This window comes from Erinaceus europaeus, chromosome 2, assembly GCF_950295315.1.
Source record: "Erinaceus europaeus chromosome 2, mEriEur2.1, whole genome shotgun sequence".
Taxonomy (NCBI): Eukaryota; Metazoa; Chordata; class Mammalia; order Eulipotyphla; family Erinaceidae; genus Erinaceus; species Erinaceus europaeus.
This window is the reverse complement of record NC_080163.1, coordinates 4111964-4139401: the sequence shown is the minus strand read 5'-3', so window position 1 is coordinate 4139401 and position 27438 is coordinate 4111964. Positions and strand designations below refer to the sequence as shown.

Genomic DNA, 27438 nt, shown 5'->3' with positions numbered 1-27438 from the left:
GCAAAGCCTGGATACAGGCTGAAACTCCGCTCGCCGCGGAAAATACTTAGTCGATAGTGAGCGCGCACCACACTGACTTCAGGTTCACCAACCGGAACCTTTGAGTTGCCACTCTCGTTTCCGGAGGGAGGAAGAGAAGAGAAAGAGGACTTACCAAGGCTTTCTACATAGCGCCGCAACTAGGGGCAGCTTAACTTCCGGTCCCTTCAACCGGGCGGAAGTAGGCGGGGCGGAGAGAGAAAAACAGTGCTCCTTTCCGGTCTCTGGGCACAGTGGAAGAAGCTGCGAGGGCAAGAGGAGTCGGTAGCGAGGTGAGTTCCGGTAGTGGGAAGAATGGTGCCCCTGGGGCTCGCCATCCCGCGATTTAGAGTCCCGGGGTCCTGAAGAAGACAGGACAGGATTCCCAAGGCCCTGTCAGTCATTAGCGCGCCCCCCGCCCCCCATTGGAGGCGGGACTACATTTCCCGGCAGCGCCCGGGGCAGCCCCTTCTTGGGGAGTCGTGGTGGGGGGCTAACTGGGGGGGGGGGTGTCCCAGGAGGAGTCACGGCCGGGGGAGGGGGGGCTAAGGGTCGGGAACAGAGGAACGAGGACCCCCTTGCATGGCCTCAGATTTGCAGGCTGAGATGGGGAGCGCGGGGTTGGGGGGGGGGGGCTCACACTTTCTGGACCTTTGGGGTCTGGCAGCCCTAGCTTCATATCCTGCTTGGGGTGAACCTGGGCCTTGAAAGGCCTTTTGCTGCAATGTCTTGTTGTTATATCTATTTAATAATTTTATTGTAATTAATTTAAAAATATTTATTGATTCCCTCTTGTTGCCCTTGTTTTTATTGTTGTTGTAGTTATTGTTATTGTTGTCGTCGTTGTTGGCTAGGACAGAGAGACATGGAGAGAGGAGGGGAAGACAGAGAGGGGGAGAGAAAGACAGACACCTGCAGACCTGCTGCACCGCCTGGGGAAGCGACTCCCCTGCAGGTGGGGAGCCGGGGGCTCGAACCTGGGATTCACAGCGCCGGTCCTTGTGCTTTGCGCCACCTGCGCTTAACCCGCTGCGCTACCGCCCGACCCCCAATTTATTTTATTTTAATGAGAGAAACCAGAGCCCTACTCAGCTCTGGCTGATGGTGCTAACTGGGGATTGAACCCGGGACCTCAGAGCCTCAGGCAGGAAAGGCTCGTGCAGAACCAGGGTGCTGTTGCTCCTTGCAACAACGTCTTACTGCGATAACACCGGAGGGGAAGGGATCAGAGCCGGGAGGGACTTGCACGCCAGAAGCTGAGCCTCCCAGCGCCACAGAGGCCTCTCTATTTCTCACAGAGACAGTGAGGCCCGACCGAGAGGGAAGGCGAAGACCCGGGGACAGACACCTGCGACCTGCTTCAGCACCACCCGGAGGGTCCCCCCCCCCCCCCCGCGTCCCCCCACCATGCAGGACTAGAGGCCGGGCGCCGTCATTTCATTATTTTTTAAAATTTCTTTTTAATATTTATTCTCTTTTGTTGCCCTTGTTGTTTTATTGTTGTAGTTATTAGTGTTGTTGTTATTGATGTCGTTGTTGGATAGGACAGAGAGAAATGGAGAGAGGAGGGGCAGACAGACGGGGAGAGAAAGACAGACACCTGCAGACCTGCTTCACCGCCTGGGAAGCGACTCCCCTGCAGGTGGGGAGCCGGGGGCTTGAACCGGGATCCTTAAGTAGGTCCTTGCGCTTTGTGCCACCTGCACTTAACCCGCTGCGCTACCGCCTGACTCCCCATTTCTATTTTTTTGTAGACATTAAAAAAATAATTTTTTTATATGCTTACTATTGGATAAAGACAGAAATGGAACGGGAGGGAGTCCATAGCGTAGCGGGTTAAGTGCAGGTGGCACAAAGCGCAAGGACGGGTCGTAAGGATCCAGTTCGAGCCCCTGGAGTCGCTTCCCAGGCGGTGAAGCAGGTCTGCAGGTGTCTGTCTTTCTCTCCCCCTCTCTGTCTTCCCCTCCTCTCTCCATTTCTCTCTGTCCTATCCAACAAAGATGACATCAATGACAACAACAATAATTATTACAACAACAATAAAAATCAACAAGGTCAATAAAAGGGGAAATAAATACATAACAATTAAAATAAATATATAAATTTTAAAAAAACAAGGACAAGAAAAGGGAACAAATGGCCTCCAGGAGCAGTGGATGTATAGTGCAGGCACCAACCCCAGCAATAACCCTATAGGCAAAAAAAAAAAAGGAAAGGGAGAGATAGAGAGGGAGAAAGATACCTGAGGACCTGCTTCACCCCTCCTGAAGCTGCAGGTGGGGACTGGGGGCTAGAACCTGGGTCCTTGCGCACTGTAATGTGTGTGCTTATCCAGGTGCACTACTGCCTGTTCCCCCAACCCCTGTTATTTCTATTCTTTTGTCTTTTATCTTCTTCCTCCTCCTTTATTTGTATTCATGGGAAAAAGAGAACCAGAGACCAGAGAGTCACCCTGACACATGTGAAGACAAGGGTCAGGCCTGTGCTCGCAGGTCAGATGCCACCCCCCTGCCCCCGGCGTCTGTTTCTTTTCTTTTTTTTTGGTCTTGCTTTTGTTGATGTGGTGGATCACATTGATTGATTTTTTTTTTTTTTTTTTTTTTTCCTCTAGGGTTATTGCTGGGCTCGGTGCCTGCACCATGAATCCACTGCTCCTGGGGGCCATTTTTCCCCCTTTTTCTTGCCCTAGTTGTTGCAGCCTCGTTGCGGTTATTATTGCCATTGTTGACGTTGCTTTGTTGTTGGATAGGACAGAGAGAAATGGAGAGAGGAGGGGAAGACAGAGAGAGAGGGGGAGAGAAAGATAGACACCTGCAGACCTGCTTCACCGCCTGTGAAGCGACTCCCCTGCAGGTGGGGAGCCGGGGGCTCGAACCGGGATCCTTACGCCGGTCCCTGCGCTTTGTACATTGATTGATTTACGTATATTAAACCAACCTTGCATGCCTGGGATAAACCCCACTTGGTCATGATGAACAATCTTTTTGATATACTGCTGTATCCGGTTGGCTAGAATTTTGTTCAATATTTTCGCATCTATGTTTGTCAGAGATATTGGTCTGTAGTTTTCTTTTTTGGTTGTGTCCCTGTCTGCTTTTGGTATCAGTGTGATGTTGGCTTCATAGAAGCTGGCAGGGAGTATTCCAGTGTCTTCAATCTTCTGGAAGACTTTTAAAAGTAGAGGTATTAGTTCTTCTTTGAAAGTTTTGTAGAATTCATTTGTAAAACCATCTGGTCCAGGACTTTTATTTTTGGGAAGATTTTTGATAACTGTTTCAATTTCATTAGCTGTGATGGGCCTGTTCATGTTATCCACTTCCTCTTTACTTAGTTTTGGAAGTTGGTAGGTATCTAGGAAATCATTCATTTCTTCCAGGTTCTCTAACTTGGTGGCATATAGTTGTTCATAGAAGCCTCGCATGATATGTTGAATTTCTGCAGTGTCTGTTGTGATTTCTCCTCTTTCATTTACTATCCGATTTATTTGGGTCTTCTCCCTTTTTTGTTTTCTGAGTCTGGCTAAAGGTTTGTCGATTTTGTTTATTCTTTCGAAGAACCAACATTTACTTTCATTGATCTTTTGTATGGTTTTCCTATTCTCAATGTTATTTATTTCTGCCCTAACTTTAGTAATTTCTGTCCTTCTGGTTGCTTTAGGATTCCTTTGTTGTTCTTCTTCTAGGTCTTTAAGATGTGCAATCAGACTGTTTATTTGTGCCTTTTCTTGTTTCCTAATGTGTGCTTGTATAGCTATGAACTTCCCTCTTAGGACTGCTTTAGCTGTGTCCCAAATATTTTGATAGCTTGTGTCTTCATTTTCATTGAACTCTCGAAACATTTTGATTTCTTCCTTGATTTCCTCTTTGACCCAGAAGTTGTTAAGAAGTGTACTGTTGAGCTTCCACATTTTGGCACTGTTACTAATCTTTTGTTGATTGTTAGTGTTAGTTTCATTCCACTGTGGTCTGAGAAGATGCTTGGGATGATTTCAGTGCTCTTGAATAGGCTGATGCTGTCTTTGTGGCCTAACATATGGTCTATCCTTGAGAATAATCCATGTGGATTTGAGTAAAATGTGTATTCCAGTTTCTTGGGATGAATGACTCTGAAAATGTCCAATAGTTCTAGTTTATCTATCTCTTCATTTAGCTCCCTTATGTCTTTACTGATTTTCTGCCTGGATGATCTGTCAAGTTGAGATAGTGGGGTGTTGAAGTCCCCTACTATGATTGTGTTACTGTTAATATATTGCTGTAGCTCTTTCAGTAGAAGTTTGATGTATTTAGATGGCTTCTCATTGGGTACATAGATGTTAATAATTGTTAAGTCCTCTTGATTGACTGATCCTCTGAGCATTAAGTAGTGTCCATTCCTATCTTTTTTAATCTTATCTATTTTAAAGTCTATCATGTCAGATATGAGAATAGCTGTTCCTGCCCTTTTTTGTGGGCCATTGGCTTGAATGATAGTTTTCCATCCTTTCACTTTAAGTCTGTGTTTGTCTTGTTGCGTTAGGTGAGTTTCCTGTAGACAACATATTGTTGGGTTGTGTTTTCTGATCCATCTTCCTACTCTGTGTCTTTTAATAGGTGAATTCAGGCCATTGACATTTATCTTTTATCTTCTTCCTCCTCCTTTATTTGTATTCATGGGAAAAAGAGAACCAGAGACCAGAGAGTCACCCTGACACATGTGAAGACAAGGGTCAGGCCTGTGCTCGCAGGTCAGATGCCACCCCCCTGCCCCCGGCGTCTGTTTCTTTTCTTTTTTAAAAAATTTATTTATTCCCTTTTGTTGTCCTTGTTTTATTGCTATAGTTATTGTTGTTATTGTCGTCGTTGTTGTGGATAGGACAGAGAGAAATGGAGAGAGGAGGGGAAGACAGAGAGGGGGAGAGAAAGACAGACACCTGCAGACCTGCTTCACCGCCTGTGAAGCGACTCTCCTACAGGTGGGGAGCCGGGGGCTTGAACCTGGATCCTTATGCCGGTCCTCGTGCTTTGCGCCACGTGCACTTAACCCGCTGCGCTACAGCCCGACTCCTCTGGCTGCTGTTTGTTTTGCTTTTAGTGCTTTTACGACTAATGTAGGAATCAGTTGAGAGAATGGCTCATGGCTTAGAAGTTGGATGTGGTCGGTTACCAGGCCCCCCACCCCGTACCTTCCTGGGTGCCAGGCAGTACTTGGATGCAGCCTGGGGCCCACTCTAGGGGACTCTGCCCCCTCCCAGGGGTGGCCACTGTCCTGGAGGTGCAGGGGGCCGGGATGGTCCTGGTGGGCAGAGCAGATGACAGCTCTGTGGCGTCAGCCAGGAGGAAGGCCGTCCCTCCTGTTGGCAGGGCAGCAAACAGCAGGTGTCAAGGCCAAAAGCTGGCGCGCCTAGACAGCTTTCTCCTCTGTTGCACCCCGTTCTGTGCTTGTGGGACTTGGCGGCTCTACCCTATGCAAAATGCCGGCGGGAGAGATCTCACAGGGGGGGGGCCTGCAGGGGCCACGGTTCAGGTCCTGGCACCGCATGGAAGGGGCCACGGCACGGGGAGAGGCTCGCTGCTGCATTATCTCTCCCCTGTCTCTGTATCTCTGAGTGAAAAATCAGTCCATAGTGGTCACGTGAAAAACTGTTTGCGTCTGAGGCCCCAGAGTCCCAGCTTCAGTTCCTGGCACCACCATGAGCATGAACTGTGCAGTGCTCTGGCCAGAAAAGAAAACCAGTCCAGGACTGGTGAACTGCGTGCACTCGAGGCTCCAGCTCCACCGGTGAACTGCGTGTACTCGAGGCTCCAGCTCCACCGGTGAACTGCGTGCACTCGAGGCCCCAGCTCCACCGGTGAACTGCGTGTACTCGAGGCTCCAGCTCCACCGGTGAACTGCGTGCACTCGAGGCCCCAGCTCCACCAGTGAACTGCGTGCACTCGAGGCCCCAGCTCCACCGGTGAACTGCGTGTACTCGAGGCCCCAGCTCCACCAGTGAACTGCGTGCACTCGAGGCTCCAGCTCCACTGGTGAACTGCGTGTACTCGAGGCCCCAGCTCTACTGATGAACTGCGTGTACTCGAGGCCCCAGCTCCACTGAGGGAAAACTTGCAAAATGCTTATAGCAGAGCCCTGATTTTCCTTTCTTTTCTTTTTTTCTTTTTTTTTTTTTTTTAAAGAATTTATTTATTTATGAGAAGGATTGGAGGAGAGAGAGAAAGAACCAGACATCACTCTGGCACATGGGATTGAACTCGGGACCTCATGCTAGAGAATCCACTGCTTTATCCACTGCGCCACCTCCTGGACTACAGCCCTAACTTCCCTCTCTTTCTTTCTTTCTTTCCTTCTTTCTTTCTTTCTTTCTTTCTTTCTTTCTTTCTTTCTTTCTTTCTTAATTGCCACCAGGGTTATCCATGAGGCTCGGTGCCAGCACTATGAATCCACCACTCCTGGAGGCCTGTTCACAGAGCGTTTAAGCATCAGCTTTTGTCAGTCGCCCAGCAGGTGCTCGGAGGGATCCTCAGGCTTTCAGCTCGCCCTCCTCCGGCCTGATTTCCCCGAGTGTCACCAGCCCTTTGGTGCCCGCCCCTGGGGCAGCATGGGCCATCGGTGCCCCGCAGTCTGAGCCGGGACCTCCAGCCTCCCGCAGGAGGGACGAGGGACACCGGACTCGAGAAGCCGGGGGCTCAGGATTCGCCCAAACCAGCCCCGGAAAGAGCCAGCTGGGGGGGGGAGACTGAGTGTGAATGCAGCCGGGGAGCTCCTCACTGGCATCGCAGCCGGGCCCAGGGGCGCCCGCCGGGCAGCGCTTGGCAGGACAGGCCTTGTGCCCTCAAGGCGGCGATGTTTTTCATCGCAGTGGGTTTATTTTATTTGTTTTTGCCACTGTGGTTTTCTCACTGGAACTTTACCAGGCATGTACAGTGCCGCTACTCCTGGAGAGTCTTTCTTTATCTCCTTAGAAGGGGAGAAGCAGAGAGGGAGCAGAAGAAGGAGGGCCCTGACCCTTCCCCTTGGTGCTGGAAGCCTTCCTGCTAGTCAGTCCAGAGGGGCGGGGCGGCAGCACACCCGGTTAAGCACACATAGCCCTCAGTGCAAGGATCCCGGTTCGAGCCCCCGGCTTCCCACCTGCAGGGGGGAAGCTTCACAGGCGGTGAAGCAGGTCTGCAGGTGTCTGTCTTTCTCTCTCCTTTACTCTCTCTCCCTCTCTCAGTTTCTCTCTGTCCTAGCCAATAAAAAAGGGGAAAAAAAAAAAAGGCCGATGGGAGCAGTGGATTCGTAGTGCTGGCGCCGAGCCCCAGCGATAACCCTGGAGGGGAAAAAAAAAATCATCTCGGTCCAGGAGTAGGGAGATAGATAGTCATGCAGAAGGTCCCCACACCAGGAGATGAAGAAAAGAATGAAACAGCTGGGTCAGGGGACTACTGAGTGCACGAGGCAGGCACTGGGTCTGTCCGCCGACCCTGCAGTGCATTGAATAGATAACAAAGAGGGGCTGCCTCTTTCTCTCTCTCTCAGGAAAAAGGAAAGAAGGAAACAGCCCCGGGAAAGGTAAAGTTGTATGCAGACGCCCCTCCCCCAAGCGAGGACCCAGGTGCTCAGAATTCAACCTGGAGGAGTGCGCGAGGGCCCGGGTTCGAGACCCTGGTCCCCATCTGCAGGGGGAAGGCTTTACAGGGGGTAAAGCAGGTCTGCAGGTGTCTCTCTGTCTCTCTCCCTCTCTATCTCCCCCTGCCCTTGGATTTCTGGTAAAGATAATAATAAAAAACATTTGTAAGGAAACATTAAAAAAAAAATCAAATGAGGAGAGTAAAATCTACTCTGGGCCTTGAAGCGTTTTGTCTTCTAGGCTTGCAGCTGTTGTCCACTGACCCAGGAATCTGGCTGCTGGTGTCTTTGGAGCTGCCCCTTCCTGGCGGGGGAGGGGGGGGTTGCACCTCCTGGCGGGGCCACTGGGAGCCTTTTAGTGAGTGACAATAGCTGCTTCCGCCCTGAAAGGCTGGTGACAGCAGGTGGCGGTAGTTGTGTTTTCTATTTTAAAATCGGCCTGGGAGGGGAGCCCCGGCTGCTCGGTACCCACTTCCTGGCACCTCTGCCGGCCAACTCGCTGACCCGTGGCCGCACCTCTCGAACTTTCTGGCCTTGGGATATTAGGAAACAGACATCAGGACTGGGGAGACCTCCTCAGGGTTCTAAAAAGGCTCTCATGCCCCCGGGCTCTGAGATCCCAGCTTCAGTGTCGTGTTCCCCCCACTCCGGCACAACCATCAGCCAGAGCTGAGCGGGGCTCTGGAAAGGAAGGAATGGAGGGAGAGACAGATGGACAGACATAGCTTGAGGGGGCAGTACGCTGCTCTGCCGTGTGGGCAAGTTGGACCCCTACCTCTGAAGGAACTTAGCCTTGCTCATTTTCCTTCTCCCTGCTGGGGGTGGGGGTGGGGGTCACTGGCTGCTTCTGTGGGTTTCCCAGCTGTGAACATTTCCTATAGATGGATTAACTTTAAAAAAAAATTATTCATTTATTTATTCCCTTTTGTTTCCCTTGTGTTTATTGTTGTAGTTATTATTGTTATTGATGTGATGTTGTTATTGTTGGTGGTGGTTAGGACAGAGAGAAATGGAGAGAGGAGGGGAAGAAAGAGAGGGGGAGAGAAAGATAGACACCTGCAGACCGGCTTCACCGCCTGTGAAGTGACTCCCCTGCAGGTGGGGAGCCGGGGGCTCGAACCAAGATGCTTACTCCAGTCCTTGCGCTTTGTACCACATATGCTTAACCTGTTGTGCTACCGCCCGACTCCTAGATTCAACTATTACCCCCAGCTTATTTATTTATTTACACATTCTAAAATATTTTTTTATTTTATTTATAAATCCATTTATTTATGGACAAGACAGCTAGAGCGAGACCAGAGCCCTGCTCAACTCTAGCTTATGCCGGTGCCGGGGGTTGAACCTGGGATCTCTCATGCCTGAACTTCCAAAACTCCCAAGATCAGTCTCCCCTGTGTCTCCCCTGCAAGCCAGAGCTGAGTAGGGTTCTGGCAAAAATAAAAATAAAAGAGGGGGAGAAGGGTCAGTTAGTGGTAAGCGCACAGATTACAGTGTGCAAGGACCTGGGTTTAAGCCCTGGTTCCCACCTGCAGGGGGAAAGCTTTACACGTGGTGAAGCAGGGCTGCAGGCGTCTCTCTCCTTCTCTCTCTTAAGATTTTATTTATTTATTAATGAGAGAAAAAGGACCAGACATCACTCTGGTACATGGGCTGCTGGGGATTGAGCTCAAGACCTCATGCTTAAGAGTTCAACACTTTATCCACTGCGCCACCTCCTGGACTACACTGTCCCTCTCTATCCTTCCCTCCCCTCAATTTCTCTCTGTCTCTATCCAATAAAGAAACAGAAGGAAAGAAAGCAAATCCACTTTGGTGTTCAGTGTTGCTATGAAGCCCCAGGGTGCCTGGCCTTTTGCTTTGAAATCTTCCCAATGGGGAGACAGACAGCTTCCTCCTCTCAGGGCCATGGTGCTGGGCTGGGCTTCGGAGAGCTGCTGCTTGGAGGGAGAGAGACATCGCACAGAGACCTCTGTTTCTTTATGAGGTCTCATCCCCACTGGTCAGTGCACATCAGAACATCAGAACTCTACCCTCAGGCAGGCCTCCTCTGGTGGTGGTGTGGGGTGCTGTTTGTGGGTGAAAAGGAACCCCTGGCCTTGGCCGCAGGACAGTGGTCAAGGAGCCGAGGGTCAGGGCAGTTGACAGCTAAGAATAGACCAGGGAGTTTGTCCCTGGGGAGGAGGTCAGAGCGTCCTCCCTGAGCTGAGTGAGGGTGGAGGACAGACAGCAGGTGTTGGACACTTGCTCAAAAACCAGGGGGAGCGGGGGGTGGGGGGCAGGCAGCACCATGATGGTGCAGGAAGGCTTTCGGGGCTCAGTCCCAACACATCAGCCAGAGCGGAGAAGGGCTCACCAGCACGGGGTGAGCAGAGGGGTCTCTGCTCCTTCTTCGGGCTCTCTCACTCTCTTTCCCCCTGTCCCCCTCTCTCTTTCTCTCCCTCTCTCTCCATCTCTCCCCCCCTCCCCTCCCTTCCCTCCGGCGCAGTGGAGTCACGCCCCCACACATGGGCTTCTGGGGTGATGACAGCAGTCCCTGTCTCCATTACTTGGGGGTACAGGCGCACCCCGATTTACTCTGCTGGTCTTTCCTCAACAGTGTGCTGTCTCTGTATTCTGTTTAATTATGTTGTGTACAGTTTGTTTGTTTTTTTTCCTTCCATGCTGGAAGGGGCCTACACTTGTGATTCCACTGTTCCCGGGGCCGGTTTCATTCCCCACCCTTTTTAGTCTAGACAGATAGATTGAGAGAGGGGAGGAGGGCGTAATGGCTGCGCAGAGACTCGAGCCTGAGATTCAATCGCCAGCACCACTTGGGACCTCTGTGCCTCAGCCATGAAAGTCTTCAGCGTGACCATTATACCATCTCTGCAAATGTTAGTGTGCACAAGGACCTGGGTTCGAGCCCCCAGTCCCCAGCTGCAGGAGGGCAGTTTCCTGGGTGGGGAAGCAGGTCTACAGATATCACTCTCCCTCTCAATTTCTGTCTGTTCTATCAAATAAAACAAACAAACAAACAAACAAAATCACGCCAGCTCCCCAGCCCACCTGTATGTATTGTATATGAGGAAAACACACCTGGGAAATGAAAATTGACTTGGAGGGGGTTGGCTCTTGCCAGTAGGGGAGCTTAAGTACCTTGTTTCAAGGATCTTTTGCATGTTTGAATATGGGAGGCAAACTTCTGAAGGCAGCCAGAGGCTCTGGTTATAAAACACACCCTCCTGCGGGATTAAGCGCACGTGGCGCAAAGCGCAAGGACTGGTGTGAGGATCCGGGTTCGAGCCCCCGGCTCCCCACCTGCAGGGGAGTCGCTTCACAGGCGGTGAAGCAGGTCTGCAGGTGTCTGTCTTTCTCTCCCCCTCTGCTCTCTCCATTTCTCTCTGTCCTATCCAACAATGACGACATCAACAATAATAACTACAACAATAAAAACAAGGACAACAAAGAGGAAATAATATTTTTAAAAATCTTTAAAAAAAAATTTTAAAAACACCCTCCTCCTCCCACTCCTCACTTTCCTCCTCCTCCTCTCCTTCCCCCTTCCTCTCCCTTCTCCCCCACCACTGCTCCCACTTTTTATTTTGCCATCGCTGAGGCTTTGCTGCTTTGAATGCACTTTTTCAGATAACAAGGGGGCCGCATCACAGACCGGAGCAGCAGTGGGGTCAGCACTACCCCAGTGAGCTGTGTTTTTATTTATTTATTTATGTTCCCTTTTGTTGCCCTTGTTGTTTTATTGTTGTAGTTATTATTGTTGTTGTTGATGTCATCGTTGTTGGATAGGACAGAGAGAAATGGAGAGAGGAGGGGAAGACAGAGAGGGGGAGAGACAGACAGACACCTGCAGACCTGCTTCACCGCCTGTGAAGCGACTCCCCTGCAGGTGGGGAGCCGGGGGCTCCAACGGGGATCCTTAAGCTGGTCCTTGCGTTTGGCACCACGTGCGGGTAACCCGCTGCACCACCGCCTGACTCCTGAAAGATATAGCTCCTCAGGGGAGCTGTTTTGCTGACCTGATGCTGCGTCCTCATTCTAAAGTTATTAAGGGGGGGGGGGGGCAGGTGGTGGTGCACCTGGCCGAGGACCAGGGTTCAAGTCCCTGGCCCGAAAGCTCCACAAGTGGTGAAGCAGGTCTGCAGGTGTGCGCCTCTCTCTCTCTCTCTCTCTCTCTCTCTTTCCTTCAGGGCTATCACTGGGGCTCAGTGCACGCACTAAGAATGCACTGCTCCTGGTACCATTTTTTCCATGGGATAGGACAGAGAGAAATTGGGAGAGACAGAGGGACACCTACAGACCTGCTCTACTGCTGGCAAAGCAGCCCTCCTGCCGCTGGGGAGCCAGGGGCTCGAACAGGGGTCCTTGCACGGGGTCCTTGTGCTTCGTGCTCTGCGCACTTAATCCGGTGCACCGCCACCCGGCCTCCTTGTCTCTCTCCTTCTGTCTCCCCCTTCCTCTCAATTTCTCTCTGCCTCTGTCAAATAAAATAATTTTAAAAATTGTTATTGGGCGGGGGAACAGCAAAATCGTGATGCAAAGAGACCCTCATGCCTGAGGCTCCAGCGTCCCAGGTTCAGTCCCCTGTACCACCATGTGCCAGAGCTGAGCAGGGCTGTAGTCAAACAAACAAACAATAATTTTGACCAGAGCAACACTCAGCTCTGCTATAGGGTGGTGCCGGTGGTTGAACCTGGGACTTACGGGAATGAATCAGCTCGGGGCCCTCAAGCCCCCTGCCCTCCTTCCCCCAGGATGACCCGGCACGGCAAGAACTGCACGGCGGGGGCCGTCTACACCTACCACGAGAAGAAGAAGGACACAGGTGCCCGACGGGGCTCTGGCCACCAGCTGTCCCTGTGCCCCTCCAGGCCTGCCATCTCCTCCCTCTGACTCCCCCTCGCACCCCACTGGGGACAGGGTGGGCTTGGGCTCCCACACACCATCCCTGTAGGGGGGCGCTGCCCTCCGTGCCCCCCGCACTTGAACTGAAGCCCTCCCGCCTGCCCTCCCTCCCCACTGCAGACAGAGGAGAAACTGAGGCAGCAACAGGGGCCCCGGGGAGCCGAGAGCCTCTCCTCTGAGCTGCCTTCTTCACCTCAGGGACCCGCAGGCTCACCTGTCTGTCTGTCTGTCACTCGCTGTCTGGGGTGCATCCCCTGCTCCTGAAGCCCCCCCCCCCAACACCTGAATTCTCTGCCCCTTACCCCCCGGCCCGGCTCTGTCCCCAGCGGCCTCCGGCTACGGGACCCAGAACATCCGGCTGAGCAGAGACGCTGTCAAGGACTTCGATTGCTGCTGCCTCTCCCTGCAGCCCTGCCATGACCCCGTGGTCACGTGCGTGCGCTGGGCCCCCTGGTGTGGGTGGGAGTCGGGTCAGGGGAGCCACCACTGCCCTGCCAGAGGCCGGGGCACCCCACCTTCCTTCGCCTTCCTGCTCTTGTTGAAGACGTGCTTTGGGGGGTGAGGGACTCTGCCCGTCCTCAGAGGTGCGTTTGGTCCTGTCACTAAATCCCGCTGACCCTCCGACAATGCAGTGCTTGGGGGCGCTGACCCCCCACCCCCACACACACACAGTCGTTCCTGGATGGCCTTTGACTATTCAGAGAGTCAGCCAGCAGGGAACCCGTCTTGTGTGCTGTGTCTATTTTATCCTGGACTCTTGTTGTTTTCGCCTGGCTGGCTTCACGGGCGGGTAACAGACGACCAGGGACTCATGGTTGAGCTGTATGCAGTATCTCTTTATTCATGCAGGACGCAGCGCAATCTATACCAAGCTAAGCTAAGCTAAACTAAAGTACCCTAAAACTCACAGTGCTGTCTTTACATATACTTGCCAAGTAGGGTGGAAACAGGATGTGACATAGAGAAGGTGGAGAGAAAAGTGACTGGTGAAAATCAGAGTGTGACAAGGAGAGGATCAGGGTGTGACAAGGAGAGGAGGGGGTGGAGCAGGCGAGAATCCTATCACTGAACCACCAATGCCCTGGAGGGAGGGTGGTGCTTGTTAACAGCAGTTATGTAAATAGAATGAAGTGGTTATGTAAATAGAATCGTGTTAAGCAGGGGGGATTTAGACCAAATGAAACAGAAGGGGTCTCATGCATACCAACAGATTCTTTTTTTTTTTCCTAGCCACCAGGGCTTCCTTGAAGCTTTGAATTCCACTTTTGCCAGTAGAGTCTTCCTCCCCTCCACCCCTCCCCAGTTATAGGAGAAGAGACAGCAATAAAGAGAGACACAGGAGAGACACTCTGCGCCACCACTTGTGAAACTTGCCCTGTGCGTGGTGCTCCCCTGTGGTGACGGGGCTTGAACCCACATGGTGTTAGAGTGTGCCCTGCGCTTGAGCTTTAAAAAAAACTTTTAAAAAATTATCTTTATTTATTGGGTAGAGACAGCCAAAGATGGAGAGGAAAAGAGGTGGGATAGAGGGAGGCTGGGCGGTGGCGCACTGAGTTAAGCACATATAGTACAAAGCACAAGGGCCTGTGCGAAGATCCCAGTTTGAGCCCGCGACTCCCCACCTTCCAATAGAAATGGAAAACAAAACAAAACAAAAAAAAACGGCCACCAGGAGCAGTAGATTCATTATGCTGGCACCGAGCCCCAGCGATAACCCTGGAGGCAAGAAGAAAAATTGAAAAGAAGAGAGACACCTGCAGCCCTGCTTCACCTCTTGCAAAACGTTCCCCCATAGGTGGGGACTGGGGTCCGAGCCCCAGTGTCCCTGCACGTTGCAGCATGCACTCAAGCAGATGCGCCACCACAGGGGCCCTGGATAAACTTTCTTTAAAAAAAAAATAAAGTTTTTAAGTATTTTATTTATTTTATTTTTGAGAGAGATGCAGAGAGAGAAAGACACAGAGAAACACCAGAGCACTGCTCAGCTCTGGCTTATGGTGGTGCGGGGGATTGAACCTGGGACTTTGAAGCCTCAGGCATGACAGACAGTCTCTTTGCATAACCACTATGCTATCTACCCCTGCCCAAACTTTTTTTTTTAATTAAAAATTTTTGTATTATCTTAATTTTATTTATTGGGTAGAAACAGCCAGAAATCTAGAGGGAAGGGGGGGGTGATATAGGAGAGACAGAGAGGCACCTGCAACACTGCTTCCCCACTCACAGTTTTCCTCCTGCAGGCGGGGGCTGGGGGCTTGAACCCGGGTTCTTGCACATTGTAACATGTGCACTCAACCAAGTGCACCACCACCCGGTCCCTTTTTTTTTTTTTTTAAAGATGTATTTATTGATGAGAAAGATAGGAGGAGAGAGTGAAAGAACCAGACATTACTGTGGTATATATGCTGCCGGGGATTGAAGTCAGGACCCCATGCCTGAGAGTCCAATGCTTTTGGATAAACTATATAATCTATACTGGTGTGGGTGTTGCCTTTTTTCTTTTTTTTCTTTTTTTTTAATATTTTATTTTCCCTTTTGTTGCTATTGATGTCGTCGTTGTTAGATAGGACAGAGAGAAATGGAGAGAGGAGGGGAAGACAGAAATGGGGAGAGAAAGACAGACACCTGCAGACCTGTGAAGCGACTCTCCTGCAGGTGGGGAGCCAGGGGCTCGAACCGGGATCCTTATGCCGGCCCTTGTGCTTTGCGCCACCTGCGCTTAACCCGCTGCGCTACCATCCGGCCCCCCAAATCTCTTTTTTTAAAAAGGTTTATTTTACTGGGCCTGGGAGATGATGCACTCGGTAGAGTACCATCCCCACCTGCAAATAAGAATGGGGCGGGGGGAATAGGGTGGGGAAGACAGCACACTGGCTTTGCAAACAGACTCTCATGCCTGAGACCCTAAGGTCCCAGGTTCAGTCCCCCACACCACCATCAGCCAGAGCTGAGCAGCGCTCTGGGGAAATAAAAGAATGGAGGGAGGGAGGAAAGAGAGAGAGAAAGAAAGAAAGGGAAGGAAAGGAAAGGAAAGGGAAGGAAAGGAAAGGCAGGGCAGGCTATCAGAAGAGGTGTTGCCACACTGGTAACAAACCCCAGGAATAAATAACCCTGGAAGCAAGAAATGCGTCCATGTACGCATTTCCCGTGAGAGACAGCCCGCTTCCCCTCCCGTTCTGTCTGCAGCCCGGACGGTTACCTGTACGAGCGTGAAGCGATCCTGGAGTACATCCTGCACCAGAAGAAGGAGTTCGCCCGGCAGATGAAGGTGCTGGCGGCTCTGTGGTCACAGTTCAGCCCCCGCCCCCGAGGATTACAGCCTGGTGCAGAGCCAACGCTCCTGCCACTAGAACTCTGCTTTTTTTATTATTAATTACTGGATAGAGACAGGGAGACATGGAGAGGGGAGAGGGAGGGAGACAGACACCCGCAGCCCTGCTTCACCACTCGTGAAGCATTCCCCTCTGCAGGAGGGGACCAGGGGCTTGAACCCGGGTCCTTGCACACTGTGATGGGAGCACCTAGCCAGATGCACCCCTGCCTGGCCCCTGCTGCTAGAACTTGGTATCATGCTTCCAACGGCCTCCTTGCTGAATGATTATTTTTTTTGTCATCACTGGGGCTTCACCACTGCAGGTCGGTGTTTTCAGATAGAAAGACAGAGAGACGGAGGGAGCAGGGGAGAGACATCCGAGCTTCCTCCCGTGCGTTGGGGGCCGCACTTGACCCGGTCACATAGCAAAGCAGATGTGCTGTCCAGATGAGCCGTCCTGCTGGCCCTGTGTGGGGGCCTTTCCCCTCTGAGTCTCTGCCTGTGTTTTTTTTTTTTTTTAATATTTATTCCCTTTTTGTTGCCCTTGTTGTTTTATTGTTGTAGTTATTGTTATTGATGTTGTTGTTATTGGATAGGCCAGAGAGAAATGGAGAGAGAAGGGGAAGACAGAGAGGGGGAGAGAAAGACAGACACCTGCAGACCTGCTTCACCACCTGGGAAGCGACTCCCCTGCAGGTGGGGAGCCGGGGGCTCGAACCGGGATCCTTATGTTGGTCCTTGGGCTTTGCACCACTTGTGCTTAACCCGCTGCGCTACAGCCCGACTCCTTCTGCTTGTGTTCTTGCCATTGCCTCTCAGGCACCATCCCTTCCCTCTTCTGTTTAAACCCCTCCTGGACTTCAGTCCAGGCTCCTCTGCTGTCCGGCCAGGCAGGAGACACGCGGCCGGAAAGTTCCCCAGAGAGCCCCTCCCACCTGTGCAGGGCACGGGGCCATCCCCACTCAACTGACAATGGGCTTGGGGCCTTCTTTGTTCCCTGGCAGAGTCTCCGCTGTCAACAGTTTGAATGTATTTATCCCTTTTATTATTTTTTGTTGCCACCAGGGCTATGGCTGGTGCTTAGTGCCGGCGCTATGAATCCACCTCTCCTGGTGGCCGTCCCCACTCCCCTCCTTTTTTTTCTCTCTTTTTTAGACAGGACAGAGAGAAATTGAGAGAGATGGGGGGATAGAGAGGGAGAGAGACCCCTGCAAACCTGTTTGACAGCTTGTAAAGTGTCCCCTCTGCAGGTGGGGGTTGGGGGCTCGAACCCTGGTCCTTGTGTATGATAATGTGTGTGCTTAACTGGATATGCCTCCACCTACCCTGTATTTATCCATTTTGTCATTGCTGGGGCTAGTTTGGATATATAGATTTTTTTATTTGACACAACAGAGGGAAACTGACGTGAGAGAGAGGTAGACAGAGACTTACATCCCTACTTCATGAAGTATGCCCTTTACAGGTGGGGACTGGAGGGGATGGGGGGTGGGTGGGGGGCTTGAACCTGGGTCCATGTGCACTCCAGGGTATTTCTCTCATATATACGGGCTTCCCACGTGCGTGGTGAGCTCACCACTAGCTGCACATGAGCCCGGCTGCCTGCCCCCAGGGGACTCGGGCTCAGGCTGTGCCCCGTCCCAGGCCTACGAGAAGCAGCGGGGCGCCCGTCGCGAGGAGCAGAAAGAGCTGCAGCGGGCAGCCGCCCAGGACCAGGTCCGGGGCTTCCTGGAGAAGGAGGCAGCCATCGTCAGCCGGCCCCTCAACCCCTTCACACCCAAGGTGGCTCCCGGGGAACCCTCAGGTGAGGTGGGGCAGGCTTGAGGGGGGTGGGGGGGGGAGATGGGGGTCCCTTCAGAGGCCAGGGGCCTCCCCTGTGTGCTGGGCCTCTGAACCCTCTTCCCCGCAGACGAGGCCCGAGCGGGGTCCAGCACGGGCCCGGCCAGCAAGGACAAGGACAGAGCGCTGCCCAGCTTCTGGATCCCGTCGCTGACCCCCGAGGCCAAGGCCACCAAGCTGGAGAAGCCGGTGAGCCTCCCCCGCTCGCAGCCCACGTCCCAGGGCGGTTCAGGTTCGGGGGCACCTACTCCCCAGTGTCAGGCCCCCCGGCCCCAGTGATGTGGCTTCCCTCCCGCAGTCGCGCACGGTCACCTGCCCCATGTCGGGGAAGCCGCTGCGCATGTCGGACCTGACGGCCGTGCGCTTCACGCCGCTGGACAGCTCGGTGGACCGCGTGGGGCTCATCACCCGCAGCGAGCGCTACGTGTGCGCAGTGACCCGGGACAGCCTGAGCAACGCCACGCCCTGCGCCGTGCTGCGGCCCTCGTGGGTCCCGTCCCGGGGGCTGGGGCCGGGCCTGGGGGCCTGGGGCAGGGGAGGGCGGCGGCTGGGAGCCCAGCTGCTGAGCTCCGGGTACCCCCACCCCCCATTCCACCCCGCAGCGGGGCTGTGGTCACCCTCGAGTGCGTGGAGAAGCTGATCCGGAAGGACATGGTGGACCCGGTGAACGGGGAGAAGCTCACGGACCGGGACATCATTGTGCTCCAGCGGGTGAGCCCCCTGCCCCTGCCGGGCGCCCATCACCCCTTGCAGCCCCAGGCCCTCACCCTACCCGGGGGCAGTGACCCCCACACTGACCTCCAATGCCCCGCCCTCTCCTGCTTGGCCACGCCCCCCATCTGGCTGGCCCCACCCACAACGCCAAAGTCCCCTCCCCACTCGTTAAGCCACACCCACCACTTGATAGAGCTGCCCTCGGGGCCCCGCCCACCGCCTGCTGGCCCCGCCCATCGCTCCTGGCAGGCCAGTCCTCCGGCCCCGCCCCCCGCAAGAGCCCCGCCCCCAACAGGTATCCAGTCCTTGGTCAACCCCGCCCTCCACGTCCATTGGCCCATCCTTGTTCTTGCGCAGCCCCTGACCACACCCCTACCTCTTCCCTTTGCCCCAGCCTCCCCCTTCTGCCCCATTCCCGCCCCACCTTGTAGATTTGGGGGTTGGGGAGGGCCTTCAGTCTCCGGAGCCCCCCAACCCCCATTAACTCCAGCCTCGCCCTTCCTCCCCAGGGCGGCACAGGCTTTGCGGGCTCCGGAGTGAAGCTGCAGGCGGAGAAGTCGCGGCCCGTGATGCAGGCCTGAGCCTGCGGGGGACGAAATAAACGAGCTGGGACGTAAAAATGGCCTCGGTGCGGCGCCGTCATTGTCCACTGGGCACCCTGGCTCCGCTCCGGAGTGTTCAGGGCTGGAAGCAGTGCAGTGCTCTGAGCATCTCCCCGTGGCCTCATACCTGCAGGGCCAGGCCTGGGCCAGGGCAAGCGGAAGTCCAGTGGCCGGAGTGCCCTAGCGGGGAGCCCCAGGCCTCAGGCTGCAGCCCCGGGGGGGGGGGGGGGGGGGTAAGTCAGCCTGCAAGGCTCAGCCGCAGACCCAAGACAAGACTCAAAATAAAGACGCCTGCCTCCAGCTCAGCCCTCGCTCGGGTCCTGGCCTTCCAGGTCCCTCCATCTCCCCCTCTCTGTCTGTCTCTCTCTGTGTCTATCTCTTCAAAGCAAGAGCTCAGTGCACCTTCTGTGCTCTTCAGTGAACAATGGCGCCTTCCCTTTTGAGTAAAATGTCAAGCAAGTGTCCTTGTGCGCCATTTCCCCCACTTCTTGGTGGGGCCTGTGGCCGCAGGGACATGTTTGACCAGGTGGTGTCATCCTTGCGCCCTGCTGAGCCCCTCAAGCCGACTTTGAAAAAAAAATAGGGGGGGTGGGGTGTCGGGCGGTAGCCAGCGGGGCACAAAGCGCAGGGACCAGGTAAGGATCCCAGTTCAAGCCCCCAACTCCCCACCTGCGGGGGGGGGGGGGGTGTTGCTTCACAGCCGGTGAAGCAGGTCTGCAGGTGTCTGTCTTTCCCCTTCTCTGTCTTCCCCTCCTCTCTCCTTTTCTCTCTGTCCTATCCAACAACGACGACATCGATAACAATAACTACAATAAAACAAGCGCAACAAAAGGGAATAAATATTTTTTTAAAAAACAGGGGAGGGTGTTGAGTGATAGTGCACCTGGTTAAGCACACACATTACAGTGTGGAAGGACCCAGGTTCAAACCCCCAGTCCCCACCTGCAGGGAGAAAGCAGTGTCGCTGTGCTACAGGTGTCTGACGGAGCTGACTGGTCAAGAGTGTACGTGCGGGAGTCGGGCGGTAGCGCAGGTGGCGCAAAGCACAAGGACGGGCCTAAGGATCTCGGTTCGAGCCCCCGGCTCTCCACCTGCAGGGGAGTCGCTTCACAGGCGGTGAAGCAGGTCTGCAGGTGTCTATCTTTCTCTCCCCCTCTCTGTCTTCCCCTCCTCTCTCCATTTCTCTCTGTCCTACCTAACAATGATGATATCAATAACAACAACAATAAAAAAACCAGGGCAACAAAAGGGAAAATAAAATATTTAAAAAATTAAAAGAGAAAGAGTGTGTGCGTGCCTTGCATGCACCAGGCCCTGGCGTGGATCGCTACACGTAAAACAGAAGCGGCAGAACTGTGTCTTGCTCTTTGCAGCAAATAAGAACAAGGTGGGTGTGACACTCTAAAGGGAGCACCCAGCTGGGCACAAGGGCCCAGGTTCGAGCGCCAGCACCGGGCAAGACTGTCACAGCAGCAGCGGGGAGCTCTGGTCTCTCCCTGTCTCTCTGGGAACAAAAGAGTAAGAGTGTCCCCCCCCCCATTTTTTTTGCCTTCCAGTAGAAGAAAGAAGAAAAAAAAAGTCTGCTAAAAGCAATGGACCCAAAGCAGGAAGTCCCAGTGAAGCCCTGGCCTCAATAAAATTTTGAAATTTGGGTCTGCACACCAAAGGCACCAGAGGTCACAGGTTAAACCCCCAGGACCATCATAAACTGGGGGGGGGGGGGAGATGCCTGCAGCACTGCGCCCCCACTGGTGAAGCTCCTCTTCTGCAGGTGGAGTCCGGGGTCTTGAACCTAGGTCCTCAGCAAGGTAATGTGTGCCGGCTACTGGCCCTGATGATTTCTGCGTAACTCCAGAGCACCGCTTGTCTTCCAACACTAGGCGGCAGTAGGTGACCACAATGGAGCCAACTCGCTTGGCTTCCCATTCCAAACGTTCCAGCCCTTGTCAGTGATGATCTCTGAGTAACACGCGACACTTAGTTAAAGGCACAGGAAAGTGAACAAAAGGAAAGGACCCTGAAGCTTCTTCTTTGTTGAACTTTTCAGCCTGAGGCTGGCTCTAAGCCCTCCCTGTGTTAAGCAGAAACACCAGAGACCCAGACAACCTAGCTTAAAGCATATACAGAAGGGTGAGAGAACTGGAGTGTCACTGGCACATGTCACATTGGGGATCAAACCCGGGACCTCACGCTTCAGAGTCCAAAACTTTATCCACTGCACCCCCTCTTCGGCCACAAGTCTCCCCAGCTTGAAGAATCCAGCTGTGGGGAAGTGAGGTGTCACTTCTGGGAGAGAGCCAGAGAGGGGTTACATGCATCTTTTTTTTTTTTAGTTTGTTTAATTTGTTTTTTAAATTTTATTTACTTTGGGGGCCAGGTGGTAGCAGTGAGTTAAGCACAGATGGCACAAATTACAAAGACTTGTGTAAAGATCTGCAATAACTTTCTTTTAAATGTTTCTTTTTTATTTTCTTATCTTTATTTATTGGATAGAGACAGCCAGGAATCGAGAGGGAGAGTGACAGAGACACCTGCAGCCCTGCTTCACCACTTGCAAAGCTTTCCCCCTGCAGGTGGGGACTGGGGATTCGAACCGGGGTCCTTGTGCACTGTAACATGCGCTCAACCAGTTGCACCACCACCTGGTCCCCTTCAATAACTTTAAAAACTTATTTTTAGGGCCAGGTGGTGGTGCACCTAATTGACTGTACACATTACAATGCATAAGGATATTGGTCCCCATAAGCAGGGAGAGAGCTTCATGAGCAATGAAGCTGTATTGCAAATGAATGTCTCCCCTCTTGACTTTTCTCTTACCCTTATCAAAAAAAAAAAAAAAAGGAAGAAAAACATTTTTATTATTTATTTATTTAGCTTCCAAGGTTATCGCTGGGGCTCGGTGCCTGCACTACGAATCCACTGCTCCTGGAGGCCTTTTTCCCCATTTTGTTGCCCTTGTTGTGGTTGTTATTGTCACTGCTGTTGGATAGGACAGAGAGAAATGGAGAGGGGAGGGAAAGACAGAGAGGGGGAGAGAAAGACAGACACCTGCAGACCTGCTTCACTGCTTGTGAAGCGACCCCCCCCCTGCAGGTGGGGAGCCGGGGGCCCGAACCAGGATCTTTGCTCCTTGTGCCACATGCACTTAACCTGCTGTGCTACCACCCAGCCCCCCCAAAAAACATTTTTAAACCAGGGCAGTGCTCAACTCTGGTTTATGGTGTGCTCTGGATTAAATCTGGGGCCTCAGGCTGGAGAGACAGCATAATGGCTATGCAAAAAGCTGCCCTTCCCTCCAAAAAAAAAAGTCTTAACAAAGGTTTCCGGTTTAGTCCTCACCACCAGAAGCCAAAGCTGAGCATTGTTCTGGTCTCTCTCCCTGAAATATAGTATATCTGTATATTTATTTCCTTAAATATGAACCTGGGACCTCAGGGCCTCAGGTATTCAGGCCTTTCTGTGGCTGGGGATGTGGCTTGACCTGCACAGCGAGAGGCTTTCACGCTGAGCTGCCCGGTCATGTGTGGCTACCTGTACCAGAGGTCCAGCCCCCTCTGCCACGGGTGAGATGTGACACCCTCCCTCCCACGTATGATCTTTATTTTTAAAAAAATTTGGGGGACTGGGTGGTGGCGCACCTGGTTGAGCGCATGTATTACAATGCGCAAGGATACAGGTTCAAGCCCCTGGTCCCCGTCTGCAGGGGGAAAGCTTTGTGAGTGGTGAAGCAGGGCTGCAGGTGTCGCTCTCTCTCCCTATCAACCCCTTCCCTCTTGATTTCTGGCTGTCCTTAGCCAATAAATAAAGATAAAAAAAAATTTATTTATCGAGACAGCCAGAAATGGAGAGGGAAGGGGGTGATAGAAAGGGAAAGAGGGGAGTCAGTAGTAGTGCAATGGGTTAAGTGCATGTGGCACAAAGCATGAGGACCGGCATAAGGATCCCGGTTTGAGCCCTAGCTCCCCACCTGCAGGGGAGTCGCTTCACAGGCGGTGAAGCAGGTCTGCAGGTGTCTTTCTCTCCCCCTCTCTGTCTTCCCCTCCTCTCTCCATTTCTCTCTGTCCTATACAACAATGACAACAACAATAATAACTACAACAATAAAACAAGGGCAACAAAAAGGAATAAATAAATATTTTTTAAAAAGAAAGAAAGAAAGGGAGAGAGATAGACACCTGCAACACTGCTTCACTACTCGTGAAGTTTCTCGCCTGTAGGTGGGTGCCAGGAACCATTTCTCTGCTTGACAGATGATAAGCTTTGAAACAATGGAAGCCGTCGAGACAAGTTTTATTTCCTCCCTGGGCAGGCCGTTTCCCCTCAGGTAAACATTTATCAGTAATCAAGTGAGACAACACACAGTTGTGGTAATAAACATGGTTTCAGCCATTGTTTGTTGCAAGGAACATTCCACTTTGAAGTTTGCTCCCCCTCCTCCTCCTTCAGCATCTCTGCCTCCCCCTCCCCCCTATGCTCCCCCTTTCCCAAAGCCTTGTAATGCCTGTGAACACAATAAAATTTTGCAGCTTGATCAGAAACTTGACTTGCTGTCGTTCTTTCGTGTCTTTTGTCCCTGTCATTCCAGGTCTTTAGGTTCCTAGCCCCTGTTCACCACCCTGCTGGTCGGGGCAGGTGGGGACCTGGGGCTTGAACCCACGTCCTTGTGCACTATAACATGTGCGCTTAACCGGATGCACCACCAACTACCCCCTTAGTTTTTTTTTTTTTGTAAAGAATAGTCAATTTGGGGGCCGGGTGGTGGCACACCTGGTCAAACGCATGTTGCCATCCTCAAGGACCCGGGTTCAAGCCCCCACTTCCCACCTGCAGGGCGAAAGCTTCACAAAAAGGAATGACAAATAAATATTTAAAAATATCATTCCTTTTTGTTGTCCTTTGTTGTTGTGGCGGTCTGGTGTCAGGCTGCACCGCAGAGAAGAGAGTGGACGTCCAGAGCAAAGGGGTACACAAATCTTTATTATAGGATGGGGGGGGTTGGTTCAGACCACGTGGGGCCAGCCGGCCATGGCCGTCCCCACTACCTGACCACGGGGGGAGAGAAGGGGGTGAGATCTGAGAGAGGGGGAGCTGAGAGCCCAGAGAGGGGGGGTGAGGGGGCTTTTTATTGGGTGACAACCAGGGGTGACGTGTGGGGCCAGGATTGGTTGAAGGGGGCACTGCTAGGATTTTGTGGGGCGTAGTAAAACCTGGGGGCGGAGACTGCATCAGAATAACTCCTCAGCAACATCTCCTCCTATCCCTTTATATCTAAATGGACACAGTAAAGAAAAATGGAATGGAGCAGGCTTAAATGTTTTTAAGGAATGTCGTGCTCAAGTGGGAAGATGTAGGACTTTCTGTGGAGGAGGGAAGGCTTAAATGGCCTGACACCAGACGGCCACAACAACATCTGGCGCCCAACGTGGGGCCAGCCGGCAATGGCCGTCCCCACTACCTGACCACGGGGGGAGAGAAGGGGGCAAGATCTGAGAGAGGGGGAACTGAGAGCCCAGAGAGAGAGGGGGGTGAGGAGGCTTTTTATTGGGCGACAACCAGGGGTGATGTGTGGGGCCAGGATTGGTTGAAGGGGGCACTGCTAGGATTTTGCAGGGCGTAGTAAAACCTGGGGGCGGAGACTGCATCAGAATAACTCCTCAGCAACAGCCCTTTTTTTCTTTTTGGAGTTATTATTGTTGTCATCATTGTTGGATAGGACAGAGAGAAATGGAGAGAGATGGGGAAGACAGAGGGGGAGAGAAAGACAGACACCTGCAGACCTGCTTCACCGTCTGTGAAGCGACTCCCCTGCAGGTGGGGAGCCGGGGTTTGAATCGAGATCCTTACTCCGGTCCTTGCGCTTTGTGCCACATGCGCTCAACCCGCTGTGCAACCGCCCGACTCCCTATCTATTTTATTATTATTATCATCATCATCATCATCCAAAGTTTCACTGCTCCATGTCGACTTTTCTCAGACAGGTGGTTAAGCGATTATTCATTTTGTTTTGTTTTTCCAGATAGAAACAGGGAAAGACAGCACTGAAGCTGCCTCCAGTGAGTGGGAGCCTGGCTTAGAGTTTACACTTGGACCACACACCAGGAGGACTGGGTTTGAGCCTCCAGGCACAGTGTGGAAGCACTTCACAAACGGAGTGATGCTGGGGTGTCTCTCAAACCCTCTATCCATAAAAAGGAGAGGCTGTGATGGTGGCACCCCTGGTTGTGTGGGCGTCATCATGCACAAGGACACGGGGGCAAGTGCCCTGATCCCCTGGTCCCCATCTGTAGCGGGAAAGCTTCCTGAGCCGTGAAGAAGGGCTGCAGGTATTTCTCTCTCTTCCCCTCTATCTTCGCCTCCCCTTCCAATTTCTCTATCTCTATCCAATAATTACATAAAATACAATAAAGCGGGACCAGGTACTGGTGCACCTGGTTAAGGGCTCACATTACAGTGTGCAAGGACCCCGGTTCAAGCCCCGGCTCCCCACCTGCAGGGGGACGTTTCACGTTGGTGAAGCAGGGCTGCAGGTGGCTCTCTGCTCCCCTCTCAATTTTTGTCTCTGTACAGTAATAAATAAGTAAAAATAGATGGGATGGGGGATAAAAAAAAGTCAAAATATGGGGGCTGAGTGGTGGTACACCTGGTTGAGCACACACATTACAGTGCTCAAAGATCTGAGTTCAAACCCCCGGTCCCCACCTGCAGGGGGAAAGCTTCATGAGTGGTGAAGCAGGGCTGCAGGTGTCTCTCTCTCTCCCTCCCCCTGTCATGTGGCACTGCTGTGTTTAAGAAGGAAGGGGATGCTGAGGGTAGGTAGCATAATGGTTATGCAAACAGTCTGTCAGGTCAGAAGCTCCAAAATCCCAGGTTCAGTCCCCCGCACCACTATAAGCCAGAGCTGAACAGTCCTCTGGTTAAAAGAAAGAAAGAAAGAAAGGGGGTCAGGCTGTAGCGCAGCGGGCTGAGCGCACATGGCACTAAGCGCAGGGACCAGCATAAGGATCCCGGTTCGAGCCCCGGCTCCCCACCTGCAGGGGAGTCGCTTCCCAGGAGGTGAAGCAGGTCTGCAGGTGTCTGTCTTTCTCTCCCCCCTCTCTGTCTTCCCCTCCTCTCTCCATTTCTCTCTGTCCTGTCCAACAACAACAATAAACAGCAAGAGCAACAAAAAGAAAAAAGTGGCGTCCAGGAGTAGTGGATTCATAGTGCAGACACTGAGCCCCAGCAATAACTCTGGAGGCAAAAAAAAAAAAAGAAGAAGAAAGAAAAAAAGAGAGAGAGGAAGGGACACAGGTGGAGCCAAGGGCCAAGAACTCTTGTGCACGAAAGGCTGTTCTACATGCTTTGCAAACTCCCTGGCCCCTTGTTTGCTTTTTTTCTTTTTAAAATTTTTAAAAATATTTATTTTCCCTTTTGTTGCCTTTGTTGTTTTATTGTTGTAGTTATTGTTGTCGTTGTTGTTGTTGGCTAGGACAGAGAGAAATGGAGAGAGAAGGGGAGGCAGAGAGGGGGAGAGAAAGACAGACACCTGCAGACCTGCTTCACCGCCTGTGAAGCGACTCCCCTGCAGGTGGGGAGCCGGGGGCTCGAACCGGGATCCTTAGGCCGGTTCTTGTGCTTTGCACCACCTGCGCTTAACCTGCTGTGCTACCGCCCAACTCCCACTTTTTTTTTTGTAAAGTGACAACAGACTGTGAGGTGGTGCAATGGATAAGCACTGGATTCTCAAAATTCATGTCCAGAGTTTGGTTCTCGGCTTTGCATGTACCAGAGTGATGTTCTGGTTCTCACTCTGTCACTAATGACAAGTCAATACAGCTTGGAAGAAGGAAGAGGGGACTGGACAGTAGTGCAGTGGGTTAAGTGCACATGACACAAAACGCAAGGACCGACATAAGGATCCTGGTACAAGCCCCCGGCTCCCCCCCTGCAGGGGAGTCGCTTCACGGGCAGTGAAGCAGGTCTGCAGGTGTCTGTCTTTCTTTCCCCCTCTCTGTCTTCCCCTCCTCTCTCCATTTCTCTCTGTCCTATCCAACAACAACGACATCTATAACAACAACAATAATAACTACAACAACAATGAAAAAGAACAAGGGCAACAAAAGGGAAAATAAAGAAATAAATATTAAAAAAAAAATTTTAAAAGGGGAGAGAGCTAGATACCTGCAGACCTGCTTCACTGCTTGTGAAGCTCCCCTCTGCAGGTGGGGAGCCAGGAGCTTGAACCTGGGTCCTTATGTTTAGAACTATGTGTGCTTAACTGGTTGTGCCTCCGCCCACCTACCGTCATTAAAATAAAATAAATAACATTTTTTAAAAAAATATGGTGAAATGGACATTTTAATCTTAAAAAAAAACAAATCAGAGCAGGGAAGCCCCAGAGCTAACAACAAAAATGCCTCCCCCCACCCACCCCCCCCAGGGCTCAGTCTCCCTCCTCCCTGGCACAGATCACAGCCCCCTGCCCAC

The 27438-nt window shown here is 52.4% G+C and overlaps 1 protein-coding gene across 1 annotated transcript; it reads left to right on the top strand.

Moving 5' to 3' along the window:
* Positions 1-12313: 12313 nt before the first annotated feature.
* Positions 12314-19030, top strand: NOSIP (nitric oxide synthase interacting protein). The gene is made up of 8 exons (XM_060174198.1): positions 12314-12424; positions 12831-12936; positions 15691-15772; positions 17462-17621; positions 17727-17845; positions 17955-18142; positions 18259-18367; positions 18880-19030. Exons 1-8 carry the CDS (start codon positions 12355-12357, stop codon positions 18949-18951), a joined length of 906 nt encoding a protein of 301 aa, XP_060030181.1. The 5' UTR covers positions 12314-12354; the 3' UTR covers positions 18952-19030.
* Positions 19031-27438: the final 8408 nt, after the last annotated feature.

Coding starts and splice junctions, on each gene's coding strand:
- NOSIP (XM_060174198.1), top strand. CDS start 12,355: ATGACCCGGCACGGCAAGAACTGCACGGCGGGGGCCGTCTACACCTAC. Junction 18,143..18,258: donor TGCGCCGTGCTGCGGCCCTC/GTGGGTCCCGTC, acceptor TCCACCCCGCAG/CGGGGCTGTGGTCACCCTCG. Junction 18,368..18,879: donor ACATCATTGTGCTCCAGCGG/GTGAGCCCCCTG, acceptor CTTCCTCCCCAG/GGCGGCACAGGCTTTGCGGG.